Genomic DNA, 24,174 nt, shown 5'->3' on the forward strand with positions numbered 1-24,174 from the left:
AGAAAATTGATGAGTTGTAATTTTGATAGTCCAATAATTGCTTTGTCTGTCACCAAAATACCAAACATTTGCTAGTTTCAGCTTCAGATATACTAAGACCAGCTTGACCTTCTCTTAAAATCTGCAATAACTGATTTTTTTTGGGCCACTTATTCAAACCTTTTAAGCTGATATGGTGAACTTGTTTGCAAACTTGCATAGTTACATAACCAGCAAATACAGAGCAACAGTACTGAGCAGGTAGTTTATCAGAGTGGTTTATCAGAGTTTTTTTTTTTTTGTTTTTTCGCTGAAAACAGCCATCTGCTACGCCTGGAAACAACCCTGCTGACAGCTATGAGAGGGAACCAAAACAAACCCGCAACAATGAGCTGACAGATGCTATCATGCTTTGTGAGTGGAAGGGAGCTGCAGAGTTGGGTGACAATTCACCTTTGGTTCATCATTATACATACACAGTATGACAGGAGTCATGATGTGATCCATTGCTGATATAAAAATATTGATTATAGCAGCTTTAATATCATTATAAAATGAATGATTCAGGTTTTTTTGTTGTCAATAAAAGTATAAAATGTTCGAATGAAACTTTTGCATATTGCATTTTCTTTATTTGTAACATTTCATAGATTAAACCAGTGGTTCTCAAAGTGGGGTCTGGGGACCCCCAGGGTTCCTTGAGGGGTTTCCAGGGGGTAAACTAAACTATTGATCAGAAATATATATAGATTATAGTACATGATAACTGTGATTTTAGCATTCAGTGTAAACACTGTTCGATCTCCACACACATCAGTGAAATGTTTCTCAAATGTGGGTCTACAGTTCTATACTTTGAGGGTCCATGTGATTAAAAAACTCAACAGAGCCACTGTGTGTTACTCACAGCCTCTACCAGACTGTTGGCGCTGCCTCTCTTCTGCAGGAGGTGCGAGCAGCTCTCTGCAGGTAATTGCAAACGTGATGGAGACTGGCTGCGGCTGGGAGCTCCATCCTGGCTGTCTGTATACCATAGACTCCTCTTCACTGCTCCAGGGATGCTGCTGACGCTGCCAGGGCTGCGCCAGTCCACCTAAGTACACACACACATACAGACACACTCAGGGGCATACATTTTCAAACTACATGGTAGCACTGACTGAGACAGATTTGTTGATTCTAATGACATTAAATCATTTATTAATGTCAAAAGTTTGATTGGAGCATCAACAGTAATGAACGACATGTATTTTCGCCTCTACAATAAACATTTTTTCTGTCCTTACACATTTTTTCTTAGTAGGAAAATAATTAAGAAAAATGATAGTAAGCCAGTTGAATTTTTGATATTTCTTTTGTCTTCATTGTTTTTCAATTTTATCTTACTAAATCTAATTACTACTGATTCAATTCAATTCAATTTCATTTATATAGTGCCAAATCATAATGAAAGTTATCCCAGGGCACTTTTCACGTAGAACAGGTCTAGACTGTACTCTTACTTAATTTACAGAGAAACAGCCATTCCCCCATGAGCAAGCACTTGGAAACCGCTGCAATGAAAAACTCCCCTCTGACGGTAAGAAACCTCTGGCCATCTGCCTTGACTGGTTGGGTGGACAAATATTGACACATTTTCCCAGAGCAGCTTGACCCAGTTACAAATGACTCAAATATGAGTGTAGTTCCATTTATAGCAGCACTACAGTCAAGTTTTGGAAATTCATTAAAAAATATCTGGTCACTAAAATTTAGGCTCATTTGAGAAGAATCACTTTGACTTTTCAAACCTGCAAAGATCATTTAAAACTAGTAGTAGTATAGTAGTGCAGAGACTAGTTTGTTCAAATTTCACCAACGTCGCTGTGAACAATCTTTAGACTTGGACAAGTACTGTCTTTGATCACACAGGGAACCAGACCTGTATGAGCGGTGTGTAGCAGGGTGAGCAGTCATGGGGGATGGGGGAGGCCGGAGGTGTGGCCCAGGATCGCAGCGACCGTGTAGGGGACAGACGATGAATTCTGCTGGCATCCAGACCGGCCACCGCCATTACCTGAAGTTAGTGATAAAAGGTCATGATGATGAAAAGGAATCAATAAAGACAGACATTTTGGAGTACGGAGTAGAGACAAAACAGGTCTTGTAAAGAGGTGCTGCTTTGTGACAATATGTCCCAAGTTGTGTGTGTTTGTGTGTGTGTGTGTGTGTGTGTGTGTGTGTTGTGTGCTGGTGTACCTGTTGCTGTACCAGGTGTAGCGGAAGAGCTGTGCAGGATGGAGAAGGGGGAGTGTCATCCTGACTACTTCTTCTGCGAAGACACTCAAAACTGAATGTTGGTCTGTTGGAAGCTGAGAGGACACACAATAACTCTGGTTATGTACTGAATAATACAGAGTTATTCATGATTAACATTCATCATAAATGTCTGTCAGATGTGACTCTGAGGCTTTAGCTGGATTGGGATGAAACACATGATAGTGACAACATATATAGTACACAGTAATAGCACAAACATTATATTCAGTAAAATATTCATAAAATATTACTACTGTATTATTACAACAAACAATCTGAGTGACAATAACACAACTATGTTAGTTCAATATTCTGCAGTCATTTTGAATCAGTCCAGGTTATCGACATGTGGAATAAAACACTAAAAAATATAATAAAACAAACTACAGTTGTTTTTCTGTGGCGTCCCACCTTGAGGTGACGGTAAAAACCATCTCCTAGGTGACCGCCTGCCATCTTGGTAAATCGGCTGTTGGTCATCGTCATAGTAACCATCAAGCTGATGGCTGCCCCTGGAAACCTCGAGGTCAAAGTCTCCCTCTGCATCATGGCGGTCCTTGTTGGACAACCTGTCAAACAAAATGACGAAAAATGAAGTGTATTTTTAGTGGACTGACTTGAGGAATTATTTCATCAAGATGTAACTCACTCTTATATAATAATACAGAGATTTATGGTAAAAATAACTTATTCACAGCTAGCAAACCAATACAATGTTATTATATTATCATTCTTGGTGAGCATGTTGCTAGGGATGCACCTGTTTCACACATGAAAATGATAAAGTTGCTGTTGCGGCCACAGTACCTGTCCCTCGTGAGCATGATGTCGTCTTCGTGAAACTCCTCCCCGCTGTAGTACTCTGCTGAGCCTCGCTCCTCATCGCTGTCGCCGCCCCCTGGCTCCTCTCGACGAATGGTGGGGTAGAGTCCCCCGCCACTTTCTGACCTGCATCCAAACGTCAAAGATACAATCAGTCATACTGTAGCTAGATTGACCAGTGCAATGATTAAACTGTCTGTTGAATTAAGTGCAGTAAAGTATAAACACTGATTTATTGTAAAATCATGACTTCACAGATTTGCATTTCCCCAGTGCTCATATGCTGTCATCACATGTAATGAAACTGACACTATTTGTCTGTTTTTTATTTGCAAATAAGAAACTATAATGTGACACAGCCGCCACCAAAGACAGCATTTTGTGAAATGAAGCTCTGTGAAGTCGTAACATCATGCACATACCTAATGTAGGCCTCATAGTAGCGTGTCCTGCTCCGAGGAGAGAAGGGGGTCAGTCAGACAGACAGGATTTTTTGGAACAGGAGGGCAGGAAAGGAAGACGAGGAGAGAGGTTGCGTGCAGTGACAAAGGACAAGAGGACACAAATTCAACATTGATTTTTGCACAGGCAGGGAAGTGGTTCCAATCAAAACAGCAAGGTCTGCAAATTATCCAGAGCAACTGCGACATTGTTTCTGGAAAGGGAAGTTACCTAATTAAGTTTTTTTTCTCCGTGCTGTGAGCACAATGTACCAAATTCCATTCACCTGCATTGTATTGGGGCGGCAACAGAAATTTCAATGGCTGATCAGACTTGTTTTTTGACTTTGCAAAATTGGCTCAGCACATGAAACAGAAGCTATATCGCTAGACAGTAAGAAAATATGTTTCCTTGTGATTTGGGTGGACTGACATTTGAGACATTTTTATTAAGTGTAAAGGCAGCTGCCAAGTGATTTAAAAACCAAATAATTTATATTGGCACTTTACAGGCCTAGTGTCCCAAAGCATAAAGGGAGCAACAGGGACAATATCACATGGCCACTTATTAATAGCTTTTTATATTAAGTCATGTTTATTTGTTTAGCCTATGAAGACAAGGAAAAACTTTGTTAAAACCTTAACACATAAAGAAAATGAGTGAAAACCTACTGATGGGGCTCAAATTTTGAGACACTGAATCTCTAAAGTACCAACTGAAAATAAACGCTTAACTTTTTCTCCTGATTTGAGCTCATATCTGCTTGTTGATGAAATGTCATATTAATATAATGAGGCTGCACAAGTCATGTATAATAACACTCACAGTGGAAATATGGGTACATACTGTAGGAGGAGTTTTGGGTGACTTTGACATTTTAGATCAAACACTACAGTATTAAAAAAAATACCATCTGCATCTGGTAAATGTAAATTATCTTTGGCACAGGAAACGAAACCCATGTAAGTGTCCTTTTGCAGTCAACTGCGTGGGCAGAGATGAATTCAGTTGAGAAAATACAGTTTGTCCGTCGACAGGATGATGAACAGTGAGACCTGATCACGCTGAACGGGAGACTCAGAAGTAGTTTCAGAAGGTTTTCGTCTGGCAATCAACTGGTTAATAGATACTGCAGTAGGATATGACTTAAATAAATATCAGTACGTTAATATGAATATTTTTCTAATATCACTATATTAAGGATCCCAACCACCTGAATAAAGGCCTTTTCTCCCTGCTGCGGTCGGCCTGCGGCCCACCCCCTCATCAGCTGACCAACAAAAAATTAATTGGCAACTGGCATTTTCATAATTGATTAATTATTTAAATATATATTTTAAAGCAAAAATGACCAAAACTCACTGGTTTCTCTCTTCTATGAGAGAAAATTCAATATCTTTGGGTTTTGGACAGATGGTTGCACAAAACAAGCAGTTTGTATGTTGTACTCCAGGAAACTATGATGGACATATTTTTACTATTTTGTGACATTTTATAGACTGAATTATTAATGGAGAAAATAATCAGCTGATTAATCAATTACTAAAATAATTGTTAATTGCAGCTAAACCAGTACAATTCATGAAAAGTCAATAAACACTTATTCTGAATTATCCTACAATGCAAAACAGAAACATACTTTAATTCATGAATCATTGAACTTTTGATGTCAGTTTTGAATCATTAGCAAAAACAGGAGCATCAAATATTAGATTAAGCATCTGTAACTATCAAATAATACATTCTTGTGGCTGCATTGGTTTATACCTTTAACAAAAGGTCCCCATCCCACCCCCCCAAACCCCATGCTGGTTATAAGTTTAATTAGTGTCTTAACAGGAAAACACGTCTCAATCAACTGACCTTGTGGAGTGTGACTTCCAAGGCCTGTCATGCAGGCCTTTGCTGTAAGTGGATACCGGTGATCCAGTTTTGGCGGAGGACGGGCGGTCTCGCCTTAACAAACACTTCTGCTGCCTCCCGTTGGTCATGGAGAGAAGTGAGGGCACGTTGGCATTGTTGAGGTTGGCATTGGAGGGTATTGGCGATTGGTGGCAAGTGGAATTACAGTGAGGGTAATTATACGGATGAGGGGTGTGATAATGATGATTATACTGGATGGGTGAAGAGTTCATATCTGTCTCCCCTCCTCTGTCGCTGTCGCTGGCTCTCCCGCTGGTTTGGATGGGTTCAATCGAGGCACTGCAGGAAAAGGGCAGGATCTGTAGCGGCCGCTGAGTGACCGTAGTCGGGTGAGAGGAGCCTTGCTGATCTGCACTGACATGGTTGACATGGTTCCCAAAGAGACCGCCATTACGCTGCAGAGAGACACCAGAGACCAATGAGGACTGAGACAAAACACCATAATTAACACAGCAAGATGCTGAAAGTAGAACTCACAAAGATGCTGGTCAAAACTAAAAACCCGACAACTTTAACCAATACACATCATTTTAAACAATTCTCCAATAAATGAATAAATGTTGGTTCATTTAAAGGAGTAGTTCACAACCTTTTTTCATCTTAGATAATCCCACTTCCCCATCAGATGACCTCAAATACCCTGTCATCAACACACTTGTCATGTTTTCAAAATGTGTCCATTTAAATAGATTTTAAACTGCTTATTTGACACCATTAATTATATAAAGCTGGATGTTGTTTAAATTTTTTCATACAAGGCATAGAGGTCCCTGTTCAGCCTTGTCTTTTCTTCCTTTTTTTCAGTAGGTTTGATGGAGTTTACATTTGTACCAGTTCCAGTTGTAGAGAAAAAACCCCCAAAAAATACAAATAAACATAACCTGTGAAATGAAACCAAGGATTTATCTCATCTGACCCTTCAGTCTGTACTGAAAAGAGTTAATGCTAAAAGGCTGTTTTCACATTCATTTGCTGAAGTTGGACAGTTTGTCTATGTCATCTACAATCAGAGTTTAAAGCGTGAACCTGCGTGCATGATTTGATTAAAAGATGTCTGAAGGTGATCTAAAAGGATGTTTACCCTGTAGATTTCCTCTTCTTCCTCTCCATTAGCATCTACTAGCCCCTCGTCCTGCAGGTCACATGATATGGCTCGACGAATCTCTGGTCCAATGTCATGCAGCGTACGCAGGCCGGCCTGCAAAGACAGCAGCTGTAATACCAAGCCTATCAGTAAATATTTGTTTTTTCAAGTGCCAACATGTCTCTCTTGCAGATCCCCTGACACAACAGTAATTACAGAGATAAATGCGGTTAACCTGCTTTTAAAGGTAGTCAGGTCTTAAATCTGGAGGTTTTCTACTCAGTGGAGTATGGAAGCTAAACTAACAATAACAATTGCATCTCCATGTTTAAATTGAGCAAGAAGACCTGAAAGATCAAGAAGTTTCATATGATGAAAGAAAGTCTGAGATTTACTTTAGTCCAAACCCACTGAGAGATTTATAGACAAGCAGAAGTATTTATAAAGGGTTGTTTCACCCAAATTACAAAAATGGTAATTTGGGTTTTATTTGTCCAGGTTACTCTGTTACTCTGGATAATCCACAAGATACACTGTCAAAAGTTCTACTTCTTTGGTAGAAAGTAGTTCAATGAAATCTATTGACTGTGTCCTCTGGATTCATTCAGTAATTACTTTTTAATCACCTCAGTGTACACTTCCAATACAAAAATTTACACAAAATATAAGTTACAATCTGTAAAAACATAATACACATGTCTGTTAGAAACTCCCTGCAGTCCCGGGACTAAATCGTCCCCTTTTAGCAGACTGTGGATAATAGTTGTAAAACTAACTTTCCCAGAATGCACTCCTCCTTTACCTTGTTTATTACCTAATTCAGCTCCTGACGCAGTTAGTGTGCCCTCACTCGGTAGAGCAGTAGCGAGCTCAGTAAATACCTGGCCCCTTCTTAAAACACAGCTGGTCTACCATAAATTATCCACAGTAACAGTGACATATTTTTGCAGTAAGAGCTGCTGCTCTTGGATGTCTTAATGTGTTTTTGCAGGAGCACCACAAAAGGAATTCTGTTCACCTTCATCGTAGCGGGGTGCAGGCAGACATATCTGAGACAGAATGTCTCAAAACCCAGAGAAATAAAACCAAAATATCTGCACAGCTTGATATGAAGCCTTGAAATGACGTATGACGTAGGGTAAATATATTCAATGATGCTCTGCAGGCCAGTGCAAATACCTCAGACTTGTGTAATGCATTTAGTTTGTTTTTGTTAGATCTCAGCAATAGACATCTTAATAAGTATTACAATGTTCCAACCTCTGTTTCTCTTGTCTGGGAATGAATGATATTCACTGTGTTTTCATGATGACTACGGGCTGACTTTTTTTTTTATTGTGTTATTAAAATTTTGATGCAATTTCATGATTAAATGATTCATGATTAGATGGTTTTCATAGACAGAGTTGATACGAGTGCAGAGTTTCAGCCTTTCTCCTGTATTTATTCTGTATCTAGATGAAAGTAACATAAGTAGTAAAATAAGTTACATCCAATCACTGATTTGTTCAATGCTCTGGTGGAGTAAATCTGTGAAATTGAACTACTACAGACACAAGCATGATACTCTGCATTTAACTCACCTGTAGAGCCATGGTGGTGTTCAGCCTCTCCCATGAGCGCCTGCCCACAAGACCTTGCTCTTTGCGCCTCTTGAACTTCCTGAAGTAGTCCTGTATCAGGAAGGTGGCATAGAACTTCCCCACTGTTACCTCGTCATCTGAGTGAACAGACCAGACACACCAAAGCCTCCCGAATCAACACCAAAGTACCTAAATGCCTCAACACAGAAATCCTGTATGTATTCATACACACAATTAAAACAAACACCAATAACCAATACTATCTCACCCTCTAAAAGAACACAAAAACATCTTCCCACACCAAAACAAATCAGAAGTATCAAAACGGTAACCTCTCAAGAGAAAAACATCACAGTGGTGAAGTACCACCACTGCAGATGGTTGTATGAAAAGACAATATCTTGACATTGAAATCAAATAACTCTGCATCATTAAAATTTGATATCCAGCCTTTAAAAAGAATACCAAAGCTAGTTCATGAAATGTCATAAACACTAACTGCTTGGGCGCTATGAAAACTGTTAATTCTAGGAAACACTATTTTAAGGAAACACTATTTCAAGGAAACACTATTTCAAGGAAACACTATTTCAAGGGAATCACAACAGTAACCACACAGTAAGTGAACTGAATTTCTCAGTACACACATCATAAAACCTGTGGTCTTCCTGACTTAACTGAAAGTTATGTTATCGTCCATTGCACTGTATCCTGAGATGTGGCTTTATCGACACAGAGGAAAATATTGCTAAATTCCCTTTCAATTTGAACTTTGAACAAAAACAAAGGGTTTGATAAACCTTAGTCTTGGCACTGTCTAAGTGTGTTCAGGTGCTGTGATGACAGAGCTGAACATTAAAAGTCTGCAGGAATCTGCAAATGACATTTACACACACATGCAACTGTGTGCAGCAGGTTTTAACCCGACAATAGATAATATCTTGACCTGCAGCTCCAATCTTGTTTCATCTCTAAAAGCACATGTATGTGGTTATGAAGCACTCCTCTCAAACACACACACACAAAAAAAAACAGGTATACACACACGTAACCCTGACCCACAAGTTACTATTACAGAAATTATAGCTGCATTGAAATCTGAGGAAACAGAAACATATAACTGTGTCTCGGTTACTGCAGCACAGACCACTGCTTCGTCATATAGTGACTAATTACAACTATAATTACTAATTTACTACATTAAACATTTACCACTAAAGAGACAGATGAGCAGAGGTGCTTTATATCTGTGATTGCAGAAAAACACGATCTGTGGCGAGAAGCACATGCAGGGAGGCAGCAGAGTTCAGAGAAGCAGCAGAGAGGGTCGGAGCTACAAAGTCCCTCTCAAGGGAGAACACCGAAACTACATTTAGCCATAGGGGAAACTGTGACTACATATCTGTCATGCAAGGAGGCTTATAAGCATCGGTCTGATTCACTCAGATAAGTGAGTTGCTGAAGCAGACTGGGGAGGGACACTACAGAAGAAAAAAAATGAGGCTGCATCGTGGAATGTGGGGAAATGTGGGTCTTTACTTTTATCACAAACTTTAGCTTGAGATGAATCGAGTAAAGGTGGCGAATGTCAATGGGATGGATGCTTTAAGATGGAAGCATCACTGCCTCCCATGGTTAAAAAACGGTGTTGGGCCTGTATTGATGATGATCCATCTTAGAGCAACTACCACATTTCCCCACAACATCCGACGCAGCCAGTGAGAAACTACGAAGGGCTCTGTTCAGAAAGAAAACCACTGAATTTACCTTTCTGTCATGACCAAAGCCATTTTCAAGGTCTAAAATTACACTGTTTGTCTAAATAAGGACTTAAAATGCATTACATGATTAACTATTTACTACACTACAAGAAAGAAATGTTTGAAAAGACTGGACAGCTGTCTTACAAAGTCTTTGTCCGTATGATACTGGATAAAGCCTGGTGTATGTTGATAACAAACTTTAGTTTGGATTTTCATTAATTATATACAGAAAGTGTTTGAGTTGACATAAAACCAGAAACATCTAAGGATTCACTTGATAAGATAGTAAAAAAAAAAATGTATGCATCAACCTGCCATGTCTGTCTGATCAATGTATGTTTGGTTCTCTTTCTGGGCAGAGCCTGGTGAAGTTTTTGAAAGAGAGGTATCAGTAGTTTCATGCCACCAGACTAAAACAGAACTGCCCCAGAGAGCTCAGGGCGGCAGAAAGAGAAGAGAAGAAGGCCAGCGACTGACTGAGCACTCTATTGATAGCAGAGCAAGCTGTGGAAGAAAGAGGCTTGGCAGAAAATATTCAAAAGAGAGAGAGAGAGACAGAGGTGCAGGGACTTAGCAGACTAACGACACAGACTAACACACAAAGACATGCAGTTGAATATGGTTTGACAAAACAAGTTCTAAAACACAGCAGTGCTGAAGTGTAGTAAGCAGAGTCAGACACAACTAGAGGAAGATCTGTGTTCATGCTTGACTGAGGGGACGTTCACAATAAGCCAGTTTGGAGCATTAAGTCTTTTACTGTTGTCTATTTGTTTTGTTTTTGTGATCTTTGTTTTGTCTGAGATCAGAAAAGTGACCACCCCAAATGACTCAACGACCTGCATATTTATGGGTATGAGGAGGAAGAAGTAGATGTTGGCATCTGATAATGTCTGGAAAGTTTCTTACATGAGAACCATAAAATAGAACAGACCACAAACCACAGTTTGAACTCATATACAGTGATTTTTGATACTTGACTGGTATGACCAATGGCCACACACTTGGCTGAAGTGCAATTACTGGCATATCTCAGCTTGGCAATCATTTTGAAACTCCTTTATCTCGACATGCTGGTAATCGATGCATGCAAACACAGTTGTTCAAGGAGTTCAAGGAAATGCACAGTTCATCTTAGAATTGTTATTTGTTACGTGCATAATGTCAGTCAGTCAGTTTTTGCTAAAGCTGTTTATAAAAATGTTTGTAAAACTAGTTTAAGAGAGAAGTCTCAGCACAGACAGAAAACTGCACATGTACATGCACTTGGCCTGTATCAGTAGCAAAACATAAAAAGGATACAACATATATAAAACATCAGCATTTTATGAAATCTCTCTACACTGTTTCAGGATGTTCTGATCTGAATAAGATTTAGTCAGTATGACAGAGTGAGTGTGAGCTAGAGGAGGAGAGAGGTCCAACCAACAGTCAGATTAATGATAAACAAAACCGGTGATTCTAAAAGAAACTGGCTGAGACAGATAAGGGGTGTTTCTGTGAACTGAGGTGGAACTACAAGGAAGAGTCTGGTCCTCGGTCGCGTTTTGCTGGTTGTGGTCAGCAAGTGGGTGTCAGTGCTTCAGAGCAAAGCGAAAACAAGATACTCAAGGCCTCTCATGGATTAACCCCCAAACCTAGATTTTGCGCACTAAACATTTCCACTCTGTAAATTTGAAATGTGGCTTTGTACAATATGTAAATATCTCCTCCACAGTGAGCAGCAGTAGTCAGCTTGGATTCATGTTTTCAATTCATTTTTTTCAACTTCTTAATGGAAAATAATGAACCACTAAAGGCCCTCTTTCAAGTTTAGGGTGCGTTTGATACCCAAAAGACAAAATCTGGGTATCAAATTAGAGTATAACTTTAACTCTCTCACTCCATCTCTGACACCATAATGATTTGATCACAACAACAAAATGTATTTGAAACAAAATATCACAGATCGGCTTGTCTTCCATCTAAGTTTGACATGATTCCTGTCTGACACATAGAATATAGTGGGTAAAACAGAGAGAGAGTGTATCCAGAAGAGTGAAAATAATCAGCAAAGCAAATGTAACCGAGTTCATTTCAGTTCAACTTATGCGGATAATAAAGTCGCATTCAAAAGCATGTCCATTGTTTGACATCCTTCCTCCCTCTATTTATACACATGCAGTCTGCAGTGTTTCTGTCAACACAAATAATGTATTAACAGATGTAAATTAATTTTACATAATATTAAGATCTCATGCTTGATATCCCTTCTGTTATGTGTGCAAATGGTCCAAAATCAGCAGCATATCTGGTCTTCAACCAGTCTATTCACCTGCTCTTTCTCTCATTCAACCTTGTGGCACTTTGTGTCAGGTGGAACATGGAGCTTTTTGTATGCAGCACTTATTCTCTAAAGTGTCTCCTTGAGCTACTTTGACTTGGATTTGACCTCACTTGTATGTTGATTTGGAAAAAAAAACATCATAAATGCTATCAGCAGGAAGCTGTGTTCCCCTATACTGTCAGTCACATGTTAATTCTTGTGAAAATAGAAATGAGAAGTAGCGTGTTTTCAAATCAAGCGAGAGAATGGTGCAGAGGGAGCGAGAGAGACAGACACCGTCATTCACAGAACTGTGAATGACGGTGTCTGTGTCTCTCTCTCCCAAATGAGAGAGACACAGACACCGTCAAATGATCATCACGTGTTCCTGCTTGTGTTTAATGACCACTGACCGCCTGCAGGGGGCACCACTTGGTCCAGCAGCTTCATGCTGGTCCTTTTCCAGATCTTCTTGATCACAGCTCTCAGCTCCTCATTGGCTTGCTCCAGGTTACCTTGGAAATGGCAGAAAATGTGAAGAATGTAAGGTATTTTTTGGCAAAAGTGTCAAGTAGCTGCTGAATATGTTGGTGAATTAAGTGGTTCATAGCAGAAAGTATTAATTGTATCTCTCTCACACATACACAGTTATCAATACACTGCAAATATGCCAAACACAAATCAACAATAACATAAAACATTAAAATACGAATACATAACTAGAGAGAAAGTAATAAATCCAAATCCAATTGAGCAGGAAACACTCCCAGTCAACATGAAATAGAGTTTAAAAGTAAATTATCTGAATCAGTTGAATAAATTAAATACTTTTGATGCCATATTATGCATAAATGAAATGTTCTGGCTTTTATGTCAACTTAGCCGAGCAGTGGGTGCTGGAGAGAAACCACTTATTGAACATCTATAGTTCCCTCTTGTGGCAAAATGCTAAATAAGTTTATGGACTTTCTGACTAGGAAGAGTTCAAGACATTAACAGAGTTGTAAATAAGGAACTATTCTATTAAAGTCACAGTAGCATGACGTGACATACATTTATATGCATGAGCTCTGTCCGATGATCTCTGTCAGAGTAAATCATTTAGAAGTGTTGGCTTGCAGATTTCTGGACGTAAGTAATTGATGTCTTGGTATGTTTGGTTCATTTTATAGGATTCATGCCTCTACACTGATTGATGAATTTGCTCTGTTTGTTTCCATAAACTTTAATTTAATTAACCTTCATAAAAGGCATATTTTATATGCTGAATATTCATTTCAGTTTATGTTTTTGTGTCCTTATGGTGATGAATAATGCTTACTAGCCAAAGTATTAAAGCAGCTCTGTTCATGAATATGGGAATAATAACTGATTAAAGGTGAAAAAATGACCAAATATCAAACACATGGCCTCATGCAAGAACAACTCATGAACAGATTTGTTCTTAAGTCGCATGTACAAGTAATTTAAGAGAATTTGTGGCACCTCATGTTCTTGGAATTTTCGGACGAAATTCAAGAGATCTCCAGATGTCTGGACTGATAACTCAAGTAGCTTTTATACCTGGAAGCTGCGGTACACACAATAGGACAGGCACCTACTGTATATACCCGTGCTCCATCTTCTTACCTTGTGGTCAAAGTACTTCATAGTACTATTTTATACTACAAATCCCTCGTCTTTACTGTACAGAGTGGGAATGCACAGACCAAATAGCCACAATCCATATGAATATAACAGACAATTTTGAATATCTCTGATGGACAGAAGGTGCAGACTCACCTTCTGTTTTAATCTTGAGAGCGGTGCGGACCAGAGCAAACAGGGTGGCATTAAACATGACAGTCCCATCACTGTTCAGGGGCATGTTCATCGCCACCAGACGCTGCAATCACATGCAGAAATGTCAAAGATGTACAAAAGGTTTAATGTATTTTTGTCATCCTCAAGATTTACCACAACTTCAATTCATGCATTTCTCTCTCTGTATAAATATGAGCATGGAAACCTACCTTGCAGGCCACTCTGTGGGGACAGAGCTTGCCGAAGCCCAGTGGAGGCTGGATCCTCCTCAGCAGAGTCACCACATCAAGGTGTTTTATCCTGCCCCTGACAACAACACACAATCAAATCAAAGACATGATACCACTGAGCACTGACTTCACTACTTCCACAGTTACACTGATAATTCAAGAAAAACTGTTACTGTCTCCAAAATGAGTCCTGAGTACTCACTTGGCTTCAGGGTCATATTCAGACCAGATCCTTTTAAACTCATCCAGGTGATGTGGTCCAAGAATGGACCAATCACGGGTCAGATAGTCAAAGTTATCCATGATGACAGCTACAAACAGGTTGATGATCTGAAACCAGGACATGCAGCACTTTTTTTAGCATCTTTTGTTGTATTTCATTGTATACAGGAATGTGCATGCAGTCTGTGTCCAAACATTACTGCTGCTGAATTCAGCTGAATTCGTCTAAAGATTACCAGAAAAGCACAGAGCATATAGAAGCTGATGAAGTAGATGACAGCAAAGCCACTGCCGCAGGTTCTTTCCTCTCCGGGGTTGTAGTCGGACTCCAAATCACAGAGCTTTCCTGGCAGACAGGCCAGCATGATCTCCTGCCAGGCCTCACCAGTGGCACACCTAACATTCAACAACAACCAGGAAACATTAATACAGAAGCAGAATGAGAGTTTTTTTGCACATCAACGTATGACTCTTAGTTACTTATAATCGGCAATTCAAGTTACACAAACACACAGACCTGAAGAGCATCAGGACAGCTTGAGGAAAGGTTTGGAAGTTGTTGTTGCGGTTGATTTGTGTCCCATCCACCATGGCTATTTTCCCAAACACCTAAAAGTGGACAAAAGTGTAATACAAAGAATCAACCAGCCTGCTCTCAGATACCGCCTAAAAAAACTACAAAACAAGGGGTTACAAGATGATATCAGTCACTGGAGGCAACATATATCTTGCATATATGTTTCAGGTTCCAGTCATACTCTGATCACATTTGATTATAAAAATATTTTACACTTTACCTGCATTCCAATTACAGCATAGATGAAGAACAACATGGCTATCAGAAGTGCAACATAGGGAAGAGCCTGGTTGGGAAAAAAAGAGAAAAGAGTAAGACACTGTAACAAAACCCTGCAATCTGCAGTCGTGAATTTCAGTGATGCACATTGTCACCTACTGGTTACCAACCAAACAGCAGTTGCAAAATAACCACTCAAACTTCTGTGCTCTTATGCAATTTAAAATGGTGTAACTTGGTTCACTGGTACAACTTGACTACTGACTTAGAAGGCCCCTCACATAAAAAATGAATATGGATCAGTTTTTGACACAATGCATGGTTAACCAATGATGCACTATGTTGGCCAATCAAATACATGATTATCACCGTAACGTTTCAGTTATAAAATGTTGCCTCATAGTATCAGAAACTGATGTACAGATGGAAACATGTATTTTTCAAACAGGACTGTTTGTATTTCATCCTCTCACTGATGCAGCACCTGGTGTTTTTTTCAATGTAGTGCTATTTTCTTAAAAAGACAAATGGGTTGAATATATTATACATTGGTGAAAATGTGTGAAACTACATATTAACTCATAAGCCAACTACCCTGCAGCTGTTTTTAGAAGTTAACGCTCCAAGTGTCTCTTATCTGTTTTATAATACTGCAGATTCAAGAAGGATGTGTATTGGCTGCCTATCTCATAGTCTCACCTGAAAGGACTTGATGAAGGTCCACAGCAGAGTCCTGATGCCCTCCCCTCTGCTCAGCAGTTTGACCAATCGCATCACTCTGAACAGGCGGAAGAAGGTGATGGAGATGCGAGCGCTGTCCTCCGTGTTCTGAAGGGCAGGAGACAGAGAGCGATTAAGGGATGAAGAAACTAAAGATGTAATATCCAAACACAGACGGCAGTCATTCTTACATGCGTTCTTTCAACCAGTCATGTGTTCAACTTACAAACAACATAAAAATAAATGAAAATCGTTATGAAGAAATCTTCCTATTTGTGATCTTTCTGCGTCTTTGCAATGACAACAATCAACGTGCATGCAGAGTAGCAGTGTCTTAAACACCATGCTATGAACAGACCTGGGGGATTTACACATACAGTACATTTAATTCTGACTGATAAAAAACAGGCAACAGACACAATCTGCAGTCTAAAGACAAACAAACCAAAAGACAAACTGTGAACGACTGTTTACAATTGAGTCAAACACCAAGATGGATCTTTTACAGTACAATCACACAAGACCTTTGACAAGAAGTGTAAATTCAAAGCAGTGCATTGACTATACGACGTTGGTAGTCTGATTGCAAACATTTGGTCAAGCTATGCTGTAATGAAGAAATGAGACAAAAGACCACACAGCGCGTTAGCTGTTCCTCCGTCTCATGCCATGCACCAAGACAGGACAAGATCTAAACAAAACAAAATGTCAGCTCAACCATGAAACTGGGGGCCAAAATGCAACAAACCAGGCGGTTTCAAAACAAGACTTTGACAAACATTGAGAGTTCGATCACAAACCCTCACACTTGACTGAAAAAGTGAGACCAGAAGTTCTGACAGAAAGCATCTCAATGTTTTCATCAGTTTAGTGAGCGACAGAGAGCGACAACAAAAAGATCTTGATGCTTTTAAATGGGTAAAAAGGGTAAGGGGACATAGATGGAGGAGGAGGAGGGGCTTCTTCTTACCCCTGGTTCCACTATCACCTTGACGACAGGAATGGCTGCCGACTTGAAACCAAAAGCCTACAGTTAATCCGAGTTACACAAACCAGCTGTACAGCACCAAACCGTTCACGAGTCAATGCTGCTGCAAACGTCATCACACATCATTATTACCTTTCATTCATTCAACATCTAATTACATTTTTAAAAAATCACTCAGAAGCTCCATCACTTTAAAAAAAATCCCCACAGCATTATTATTTATACCACAAACAAAAACAACATCAGCGTGAAGCCTCTCATGCAAAAGCTTTACCTAATGTTCTCAGCAGACATGAGATGCAGGCATACAACGCTAATGGAAAATGAACTTCAGCAGATAAAGAGTTTATCTGTTGACATTCACCATGAGGGGGAAGCACTGATACACATCCTTAGAGGAAAATATTGATACTGTTTTGTTTTATCATTACTATCATCTACATAAAATTACCCCAAATACATTTTTATGCGATTCATGCTGGATGTAATTAAATATCTGAAACACTTTTTCCACTGTTTTTAGATTATATTACTTTTCAATATCAAACCTGATTTGCAACACGTTTCTTTTTGAGATTTTGTTTTGGAAGAGACTTTCATCACTTCCTGTTGCTGTATGACAATTACTGACTGATTAATTACTGACTTTTTGACTAAAACAAATCAAGGTGCTGTGAATTATTGTGATGGTTGATCAAGGTCGAGGAAGTTTCAAGTTGTTTTTGTTGTGTATGAAAATGAATGGGGCAATGGAGTGTCGAGTTGTCTTCCACAGTTTTATTGCTACAACCGGATCACACTTGCAAATGCGGATCCCCCAGTTTGCTAGGCTGAAGAGATACTGTATGAAGTTCAGTGATAGTATTTGTACATACAGCTGCGTGCATCACAAACATCCCGTATTCGTCACACTATTAGGTTTCTTTTAATTAATTTACCATCTCTCTGGGGAGTTTCTCTCGGTCTCCTGAGAATTAAAAGTTGAAAGCTGAATCGTTATCTGCCTTAACTTTCCCTCTCTGCCTCTGTCTAATGAGCAGTAAAGCTACAGTGACTGAGCCCCACCGCTCACCTTTGATGGTACCTGTTGGGAACATTTTCACACAGGAAGCTGAGAGCACAAAGTCCTACATACTGCTTTTGGCAATAAAGGCAAATCTTAATCTTAAAACACTGGTTCAATACAGCAGCCACTGTACATGAAGTGCTGACATCTCAGGTTATATTTACTTTTTTCCTCTAACTCATAATATCCAGGCTCTCTGCATGCAACATTTATTTTATACATTACATCATATCCTAGAGTTTGATCAATGAAGGTTTACAGTGTGCTCTCTCATTCAAACATCCATTCAAAACAAGTGACCAAAAGGACAAACATACACTTTCACACGGACCACCCTGCAGCTAACATGGGGTCAGTGTTAAGAGCAGACCTGCACACAGAGTGGTTTCGCAGTAGCAGGACGGCAGATTCAAAGAGTTTACAAGCAGAGGAATTTCTACATGCAAGATTTTTACATGAGATAATTGAGTTGCATTCAAAAACAATTCAAACATTTTATTTTTACTGTCTCTGTTATCAATTATTTTTTGTAATCCAGGGAGGATAAAGCATTTTGAGGTATATAATCTGGACAGAATTGCAAGAAATGCTGATAAAATCTCGAAATCTTAAAAGTCTTAACATAGATTTCATTTGCACACCACTAAACGTGTGAAAGTCTCCTTTTACCCTTTTTTCTGTTCAGTTAAAAATAATTTAGTCATCATAACATAATGATCAAATAAAACTGTGGCTAGTTGCTAGAATTTATTTAAACATTAAAAAAAATGTTGTGATCTTGAACGCAACTCTGATGCTAAAGCAAGGTCCTCCTGCTGGGAGCGTCACAGGAAGACAGGTGTGTATGTGTGATAAATGACTACTTACATTGATCTCAGTGATGGCAATGTCAACCACGCTACCCACAACAATTAAGGCATCAAACGTGTTCCATGCATCAGCAAAATAGTTCTGCAAGCACAAGCAACAAAGACACACAGAAAAGAAGAAAGAGAGAGACAACAGAGCGAGAAAGAAAAGGAAGAAGAAGAAGAGGTTAAAAAAAAGAAGAATTATGAAAGATAGAAGAGAACATCAAAAGGTTGTGATTTGATATAACAGTGAGGTTGAAAGTCAAATCCTTCCTGCCACTGAGCCTGTGAGAGTATAACTTTTTATATATAATATATAATGACAAATTTTTAGAAATATCCATCTGAAAACTTAGAACTCGTTGTCATTAATCTTGAATTTTGAAAGTAATTGTTCCTCTCACTGATACAGTAGCAGACTCAAAGAAATGGCCACCATAGACTTAAAGCAATTTAACAAAATCTAATCAGTATGGACTCATGGCTCAATGCATACAGTATGTTTAATACTGTTGAGTTGTAGACGCATATAACTGATGGAAATTGTTCCAGCCCAGTTGGTCTATGGTGCCCATCAACCATTAAGTCCACACCAGATTCAACAGATTTGCTTCATGAGCAGAAATTGGATCAAGCCAACCTTAAGAGATAATATAAAATTAAGAGAGGAAGGAAGGGAAGGAGGAGAGACGTGAAGGAAGGGAAAAAAGGAGAGTGGCAGCAGCAGTGGGAGAGCCGGAAGAGGGAATGACAGAGTTGTACATACTGACGTCTTTCTACCTGGCTGAGTATGATGTCGATTACACTGCCAATCACCACCAAAGCATCGAAGACGTTCCAGGCGTCTCCGACATAGTCCTGAATATGGCAGCATGTACAGCCAGCAGGAGGAGGGAGAAAGGCAGGAGAGGAGGGGGATGCAGGAAAGTGTAAGAGGTAGAGAAGTTACGGTGACAGGAGTAATGGAGGGTGGGGGTAAGGAGAAAATGGAAGAGGTGTCGCAGTCAGTGGGGGAAGAGCCCCACAGTGAGACGCATCAAGAGGAACCAGAGGGGAGGTAAGAGGGACAGGAAGAGTGTATGAGGGCTGGGTTAAAAGGAAAAGGGGAAGGCTATCAGACAAGAACCATTGTTGGGATAAAATGTAAGGGGAGGTCTAAAAGGAAAACTGAGCAAACCGTAGTGGTAGTAGTATTATTTGCTTAAATATTGCAAATACTGCAATATCTGCAAATTTCTACAAACAAAGAGACTTACTCTGGGTTTGAAGGCGATGAGCTTGAGGATCATCTCCACAGTGAAAACCCCGGTGAAGACCATGTTTAGGATGTCCATGGCGTAGTTAAACAGATGAGACTGACCATGGTGCTGGAAAGAGACAGACAGACAGACTAAGCAGAGATATAAAACAAACATTTATCATTGATACATGTGTATTAAGTACATCTATATTCAGTAGTACACAATATAATAGGAAGTGTTGAATTTATTCAGTTATACTGTACTATTAACTCCAATGAAGAGGAAAATGCCCCAAAACATCTTAAAATAACTGCTGCCATGAAATTCTCAACAAGCACCGAAATATTTCCAACAATATTATGTTTTAAATATCTAATCTCCATGTGGTGTATATAATCAAACTAATGTTTTCCGGGTAATATGCAGTAATGGGTATCATGAACTTGCTAGATGGGTAATACTGATTTATGATCCATTGTACCATTAAATGAATGAGGGTAGATTCACCAGCTAGTTTACATCAATTTTAGCTGAAGGACTGAATGAAGAGTACTTACCTGTATGGCCAGACACAAGGTGTTGAGGATGATTAGGACAAACATGACATACTCAAAGCCAGTGGAGTTGACCACATACCAGAACTTGTACTGGTACGGGTTTTTGGGGATGTAGCGCCGCAGAGGGCGGGCCTTAAGAGCGTACTCCACACACTGACGCTGCAGTGATGGTGAGGTTGGGTGGTGGCAAATAGAGAAACAGACAGAGATACAAACAGATTAACAAGTGCAAAATGTTGTCTTATGTGAAAGATGCAAGCACTCTTTAGACCTATTAGTAATAAGATACAGGAGATATTTCATCACATTTGAGCACAAATCCATTTGGATCATGTCAGTCTTTATTCATTTTTTAAAGCAGAAAAATGAAATTGATGAAATGGTGCATTGTTAATTAGCTAGATCCAGTTGTTTGGGATCAACAAATCTCCTTTTACATGTTCTTCTGTTCTACTAAACTTAAAATGTTCAACCCATCACACTCACAAACGCAACAGGCTGCTCCTACCTGGTTCTTGTCCAGCTCACAGTTCTTGTACTCTTTCTCCCCCTGCTCCTGGAAGGTGACAATAACGAAACCGACAAAGATGTTCATCATGAAGAAGGCGATGATGATGATGTAGATGATGAAGAAGATGGAGATTTCAACGCGGTAGTTGTAGATGGGACCCATGTTCTCTCTGTTAGAGTCAATGGCCTTGTACAACAGACTAAGAAAAAAAAACAGAAAGTCAAGACACTGAACAGGTAATTATTGATAGCAACTATAACTGAACAAAGTTGGTTACTTAATAGTACATGATGGACTTTAAGTCTTACAAATACAAATGCATGCTTAAGCAAAAATTCATACACACAAAGTGGTCAATTTATAGACAAAATAGGTGATATCTCTTTACTTTTGGTTACTGAAAATGGTGACAATAGAGAATTTTTCATTTAGACAGAAAAAAGGTGAATAATTATCAAACATTAAGTGAATCCAGAGTCCTACCAAACTCAAAGCAGTACTCACGTGGGCCATCCCTCAAAGGTGGAGACGGTAAAGAGAGCCATCATGGCCATGAGGACGTTGTCAAAGTTGAACTCACTGTTGTACCAGATCCTTTCCTTCACCATGGGCAGCGCAGTGTCTCCGTTGTTGTAGAGAATATAGGTACCTCTGTGATTTATAGATGAAATTTTAACCACATATATATGCATAAGCATAAACTCAGAGACACTCATGCAGGCCAACGTCAGGAAGCTGGAAACTGTGAAGACATAAAAGAACTTACTTGCACTCCTCTGGGCTGGACTTTGCCTCATCTGTGCATCGATAAAATTTCCCCTGTGTAAGAAAACAACAAAGAAAGTCAGAGATGCATTTAGTTTTAGACCCTCAACTTCTGTACAACTAGTTACTGTTTCAAACAAGCAGAGTCAGAGTCAGAGTTCGTTTTGTGACCACACTACACTCTTTCCCTCTCACCATCTCTTCACTGTACCTTAAAGAGCTGCACTCCGATACAAGCGAACATGAACTGCAGCAGCGTGGTGACGATCATGATGTTGCCAATGGTCCTAATGGCAACAAACACGCACTGGACCACATGCTGCAAAGGAGTTACACACTGTTAGTAGGAGTACACAGTACTGTATCAGAAGCATGCATGCACAAATATACTTCAGGACTTATTCACATGGAGAACTACACACACATACAGTAGATACACACTGCTCCATGTTGTACTATTGTCATTCTGACCTTGAGTCCCTTGGCTCTGTTGATGGCCCTGAGCGGACGGAGGACTCTCAAAACACGGAGAATCTTCACCACTGAGATAGCAGAAGATCTATGGAAGATAAGAAGATAAGGATAAGCAGATTCAGCTAGGTAATGTATGTGACGGAGGTGTTACCATTAAACATCTTTGTGATGTTCAAGGCCTTAACTAATACTCATCTGCTGACAGCTCATTGCCTGTCATTCATTACAGATTATGGTTTAAAGGACTAGTGTGTAAGATTTAGTGGCATCTAGCGGTGAAGTTGAACCAACAGAATAACCGACTTAACCATCCATCCAGCCCCTCCACCACAAATACAACACAATTGCTCAGCCAAGACATTGAAAAAACAATGAATGAGTGATACATACTGAATGCCAAAGGAGACCAGAGACACACCAACAACCAGCAGGTCTAATAGGTTGAAGTAGTTTCTGCAGAAAGCTCCTTTATGTAGGAATGCTCCAAACGCTGTCATCTGGACAGGAGAGAGAAAACAATCAGGACTAAGGAAGATGCCATCTTAAACACAAGCACTTACAGTACAGTGGGACAGCCCCAGTTCAGGCTGAAATTGGATTTAAATGACTGTTTAGTGGACTGATATGTAAAACTGTTTACAGCGTCAATTTTCAAAAGTGTGTGTAACCAAAGATTTTTGTTGTATTTTATATTTCTACTTGAAGGTCATGCATTTCAGAGTTGATTGCATTCTGCATTTTATGAGTGTTCATAACAACAATGCAGAACTTAATTTGGTTTGCAGTTTCCTTGTTGGTTTTTGAAATAAATCCATCTCCCCCATCCTGTTTATTATGGGTATGAACCTCCTAATATCATCAGTAGAAGGCGTAAACCATGGCTTCATGCGAGAGTTGGGGATCGCCCAGCTGGCACTATGAAGGTACTTGGACAACAACACAATAACAACCGTGTCACATGTCCAAGCAAAATGTGTACTGGAAACCCCCTCATTTAAGGCCAGCAAGTCCATGAGTATGGTGTATCGGGAAGGGCACCAACAAGTTCAGCCTCCAAGTTCAGGGTGAGGTCATCCACTGAGGACAACCCAACAAAGTGCTTAGGAAAGTGGTTTAATGTATCACTGACAGATGGAGCCATTGCACCAATGCTGTGAAGCAGATCGATGAATGGCTGAAGAGGATCAACAAATCCGGACTCCGGACCCAGTAAATTTAAGACAGACCTGGCTGTACCAGCATTGCCTTCTTCCCAGGCTTCTTTGGCTCTTCACAGTTTATGAGTTCCCCATGACCTGTAGAGGGCATCGAGAGGAAAATCAACAAGCACCTGCAGAGATGGTTGGGAATTCCCCCAAGTTTCTCTTTAGTGGGCCTTTACATCTGATCTGGGCAAGTACAGCTCCCCCTGTCATCAGTTGTGGAGGAATACAAGGTGGCAAAATGCAGAATTTTATTAAGCCTGAGAGACTCCAACGATGACCTGGTAAAGCAAGCAGCTGTCACAACCAGATATGGGGTAAGCGGGCAGCCAGCGCAGCCATAGAGTAGGCAGTGAGTTCTCTGAAGCTGCAAGACATCATCAGCAACCCCTGCATCAGGCAGCAAGGCCTTGATTCTGAACACTTCTAGTGGAGGGGAAACACAAGTGCATGGTCCAGGCAGAGGTATGGACCCATGAGGAGGAGAAGCGAATGTCAAAGGCAGTGGAACAAGGGCTCCCAGGGCACATGGACAAAATGGGATCTGCCC

At 39.8% G+C, this 24,174-nt stretch overlaps 1 protein-coding gene across 1 annotated transcript in view; it reads right to left on the reverse strand.

The window, feature by feature from the left end:
• cacna1db (calcium channel, voltage-dependent, L type, alpha 1D subunit, b) overlaps positions 1 to 24,174 on the reverse strand; it is a 101,658-nt gene that overhangs the window by 7,053 nt on the left and 70,431 nt on the right. Inside the window, exons 23-49 of the mRNA XM_067591713.1 lie at positions 22,813 to 22,919; positions 22,420 to 22,507; positions 22,160 to 22,267; positions 21,950 to 22,002; positions 21,688 to 21,834; positions 21,181 to 21,382; positions 20,673 to 20,831; positions 20,131 to 20,241; positions 19,655 to 19,732; positions 18,891 to 18,974; positions 15,949 to 16,077; positions 15,251 to 15,316; positions 14,971 to 15,062; positions 14,690 to 14,849; positions 14,434 to 14,561; positions 14,211 to 14,307; positions 13,981 to 14,083; positions 12,612 to 12,713; positions 8,131 to 8,267; positions 6,545 to 6,661; positions 5,404 to 5,858; positions 3,522 to 3,548; positions 3,085 to 3,225; positions 2,689 to 2,846; positions 2,218 to 2,330; positions 1,901 to 2,035; positions 887 to 1,072 (exon numbers count right to left, since the gene is read on the reverse strand). Of these exons, the coding sequence (XP_067447814.1) occupies positions 887 to 1,072; positions 1,901 to 2,035; positions 2,218 to 2,330; positions 2,689 to 2,846; positions 3,085 to 3,225; positions 3,522 to 3,548; positions 5,404 to 5,858; positions 6,545 to 6,661; positions 8,131 to 8,267; positions 12,612 to 12,713; positions 13,981 to 14,083; positions 14,211 to 14,307; positions 14,434 to 14,561; positions 14,690 to 14,849; positions 14,971 to 15,062; positions 15,251 to 15,316; positions 15,949 to 16,077; positions 18,891 to 18,974; positions 19,655 to 19,732; positions 20,131 to 20,241; positions 20,673 to 20,831; positions 21,181 to 21,382; positions 21,688 to 21,834; positions 21,950 to 22,002; positions 22,160 to 22,267; positions 22,420 to 22,507; positions 22,813 to 22,919 (3,483 nt within the window). The remainder of the gene's footprint in view (positions 1 to 886; positions 1,073 to 1,900; positions 2,036 to 2,217; positions 2,331 to 2,688; positions 2,847 to 3,084; positions 3,226 to 3,521; positions 3,549 to 5,403; positions 5,859 to 6,544; positions 6,662 to 8,130; positions 8,268 to 12,611; positions 12,714 to 13,980; positions 14,084 to 14,210; positions 14,308 to 14,433; positions 14,562 to 14,689; positions 14,850 to 14,970; positions 15,063 to 15,250; positions 15,317 to 15,948; positions 16,078 to 18,890; positions 18,975 to 19,654; positions 19,733 to 20,130; positions 20,242 to 20,672; positions 20,832 to 21,180; positions 21,383 to 21,687; positions 21,835 to 21,949; positions 22,003 to 22,159; positions 22,268 to 22,419; positions 22,508 to 22,812; positions 22,920 to 24,174) is intronic.

The sequence above is a fragment of the Thunnus thynnus genome, chromosome 6 (assembly GCF_963924715.1).
Source record: "Thunnus thynnus chromosome 6, fThuThy2.1, whole genome shotgun sequence".
Taxonomy (NCBI): domain Eukaryota; kingdom Metazoa; phylum Chordata; class Actinopteri; order Scombriformes; family Scombridae; genus Thunnus; species Thunnus thynnus.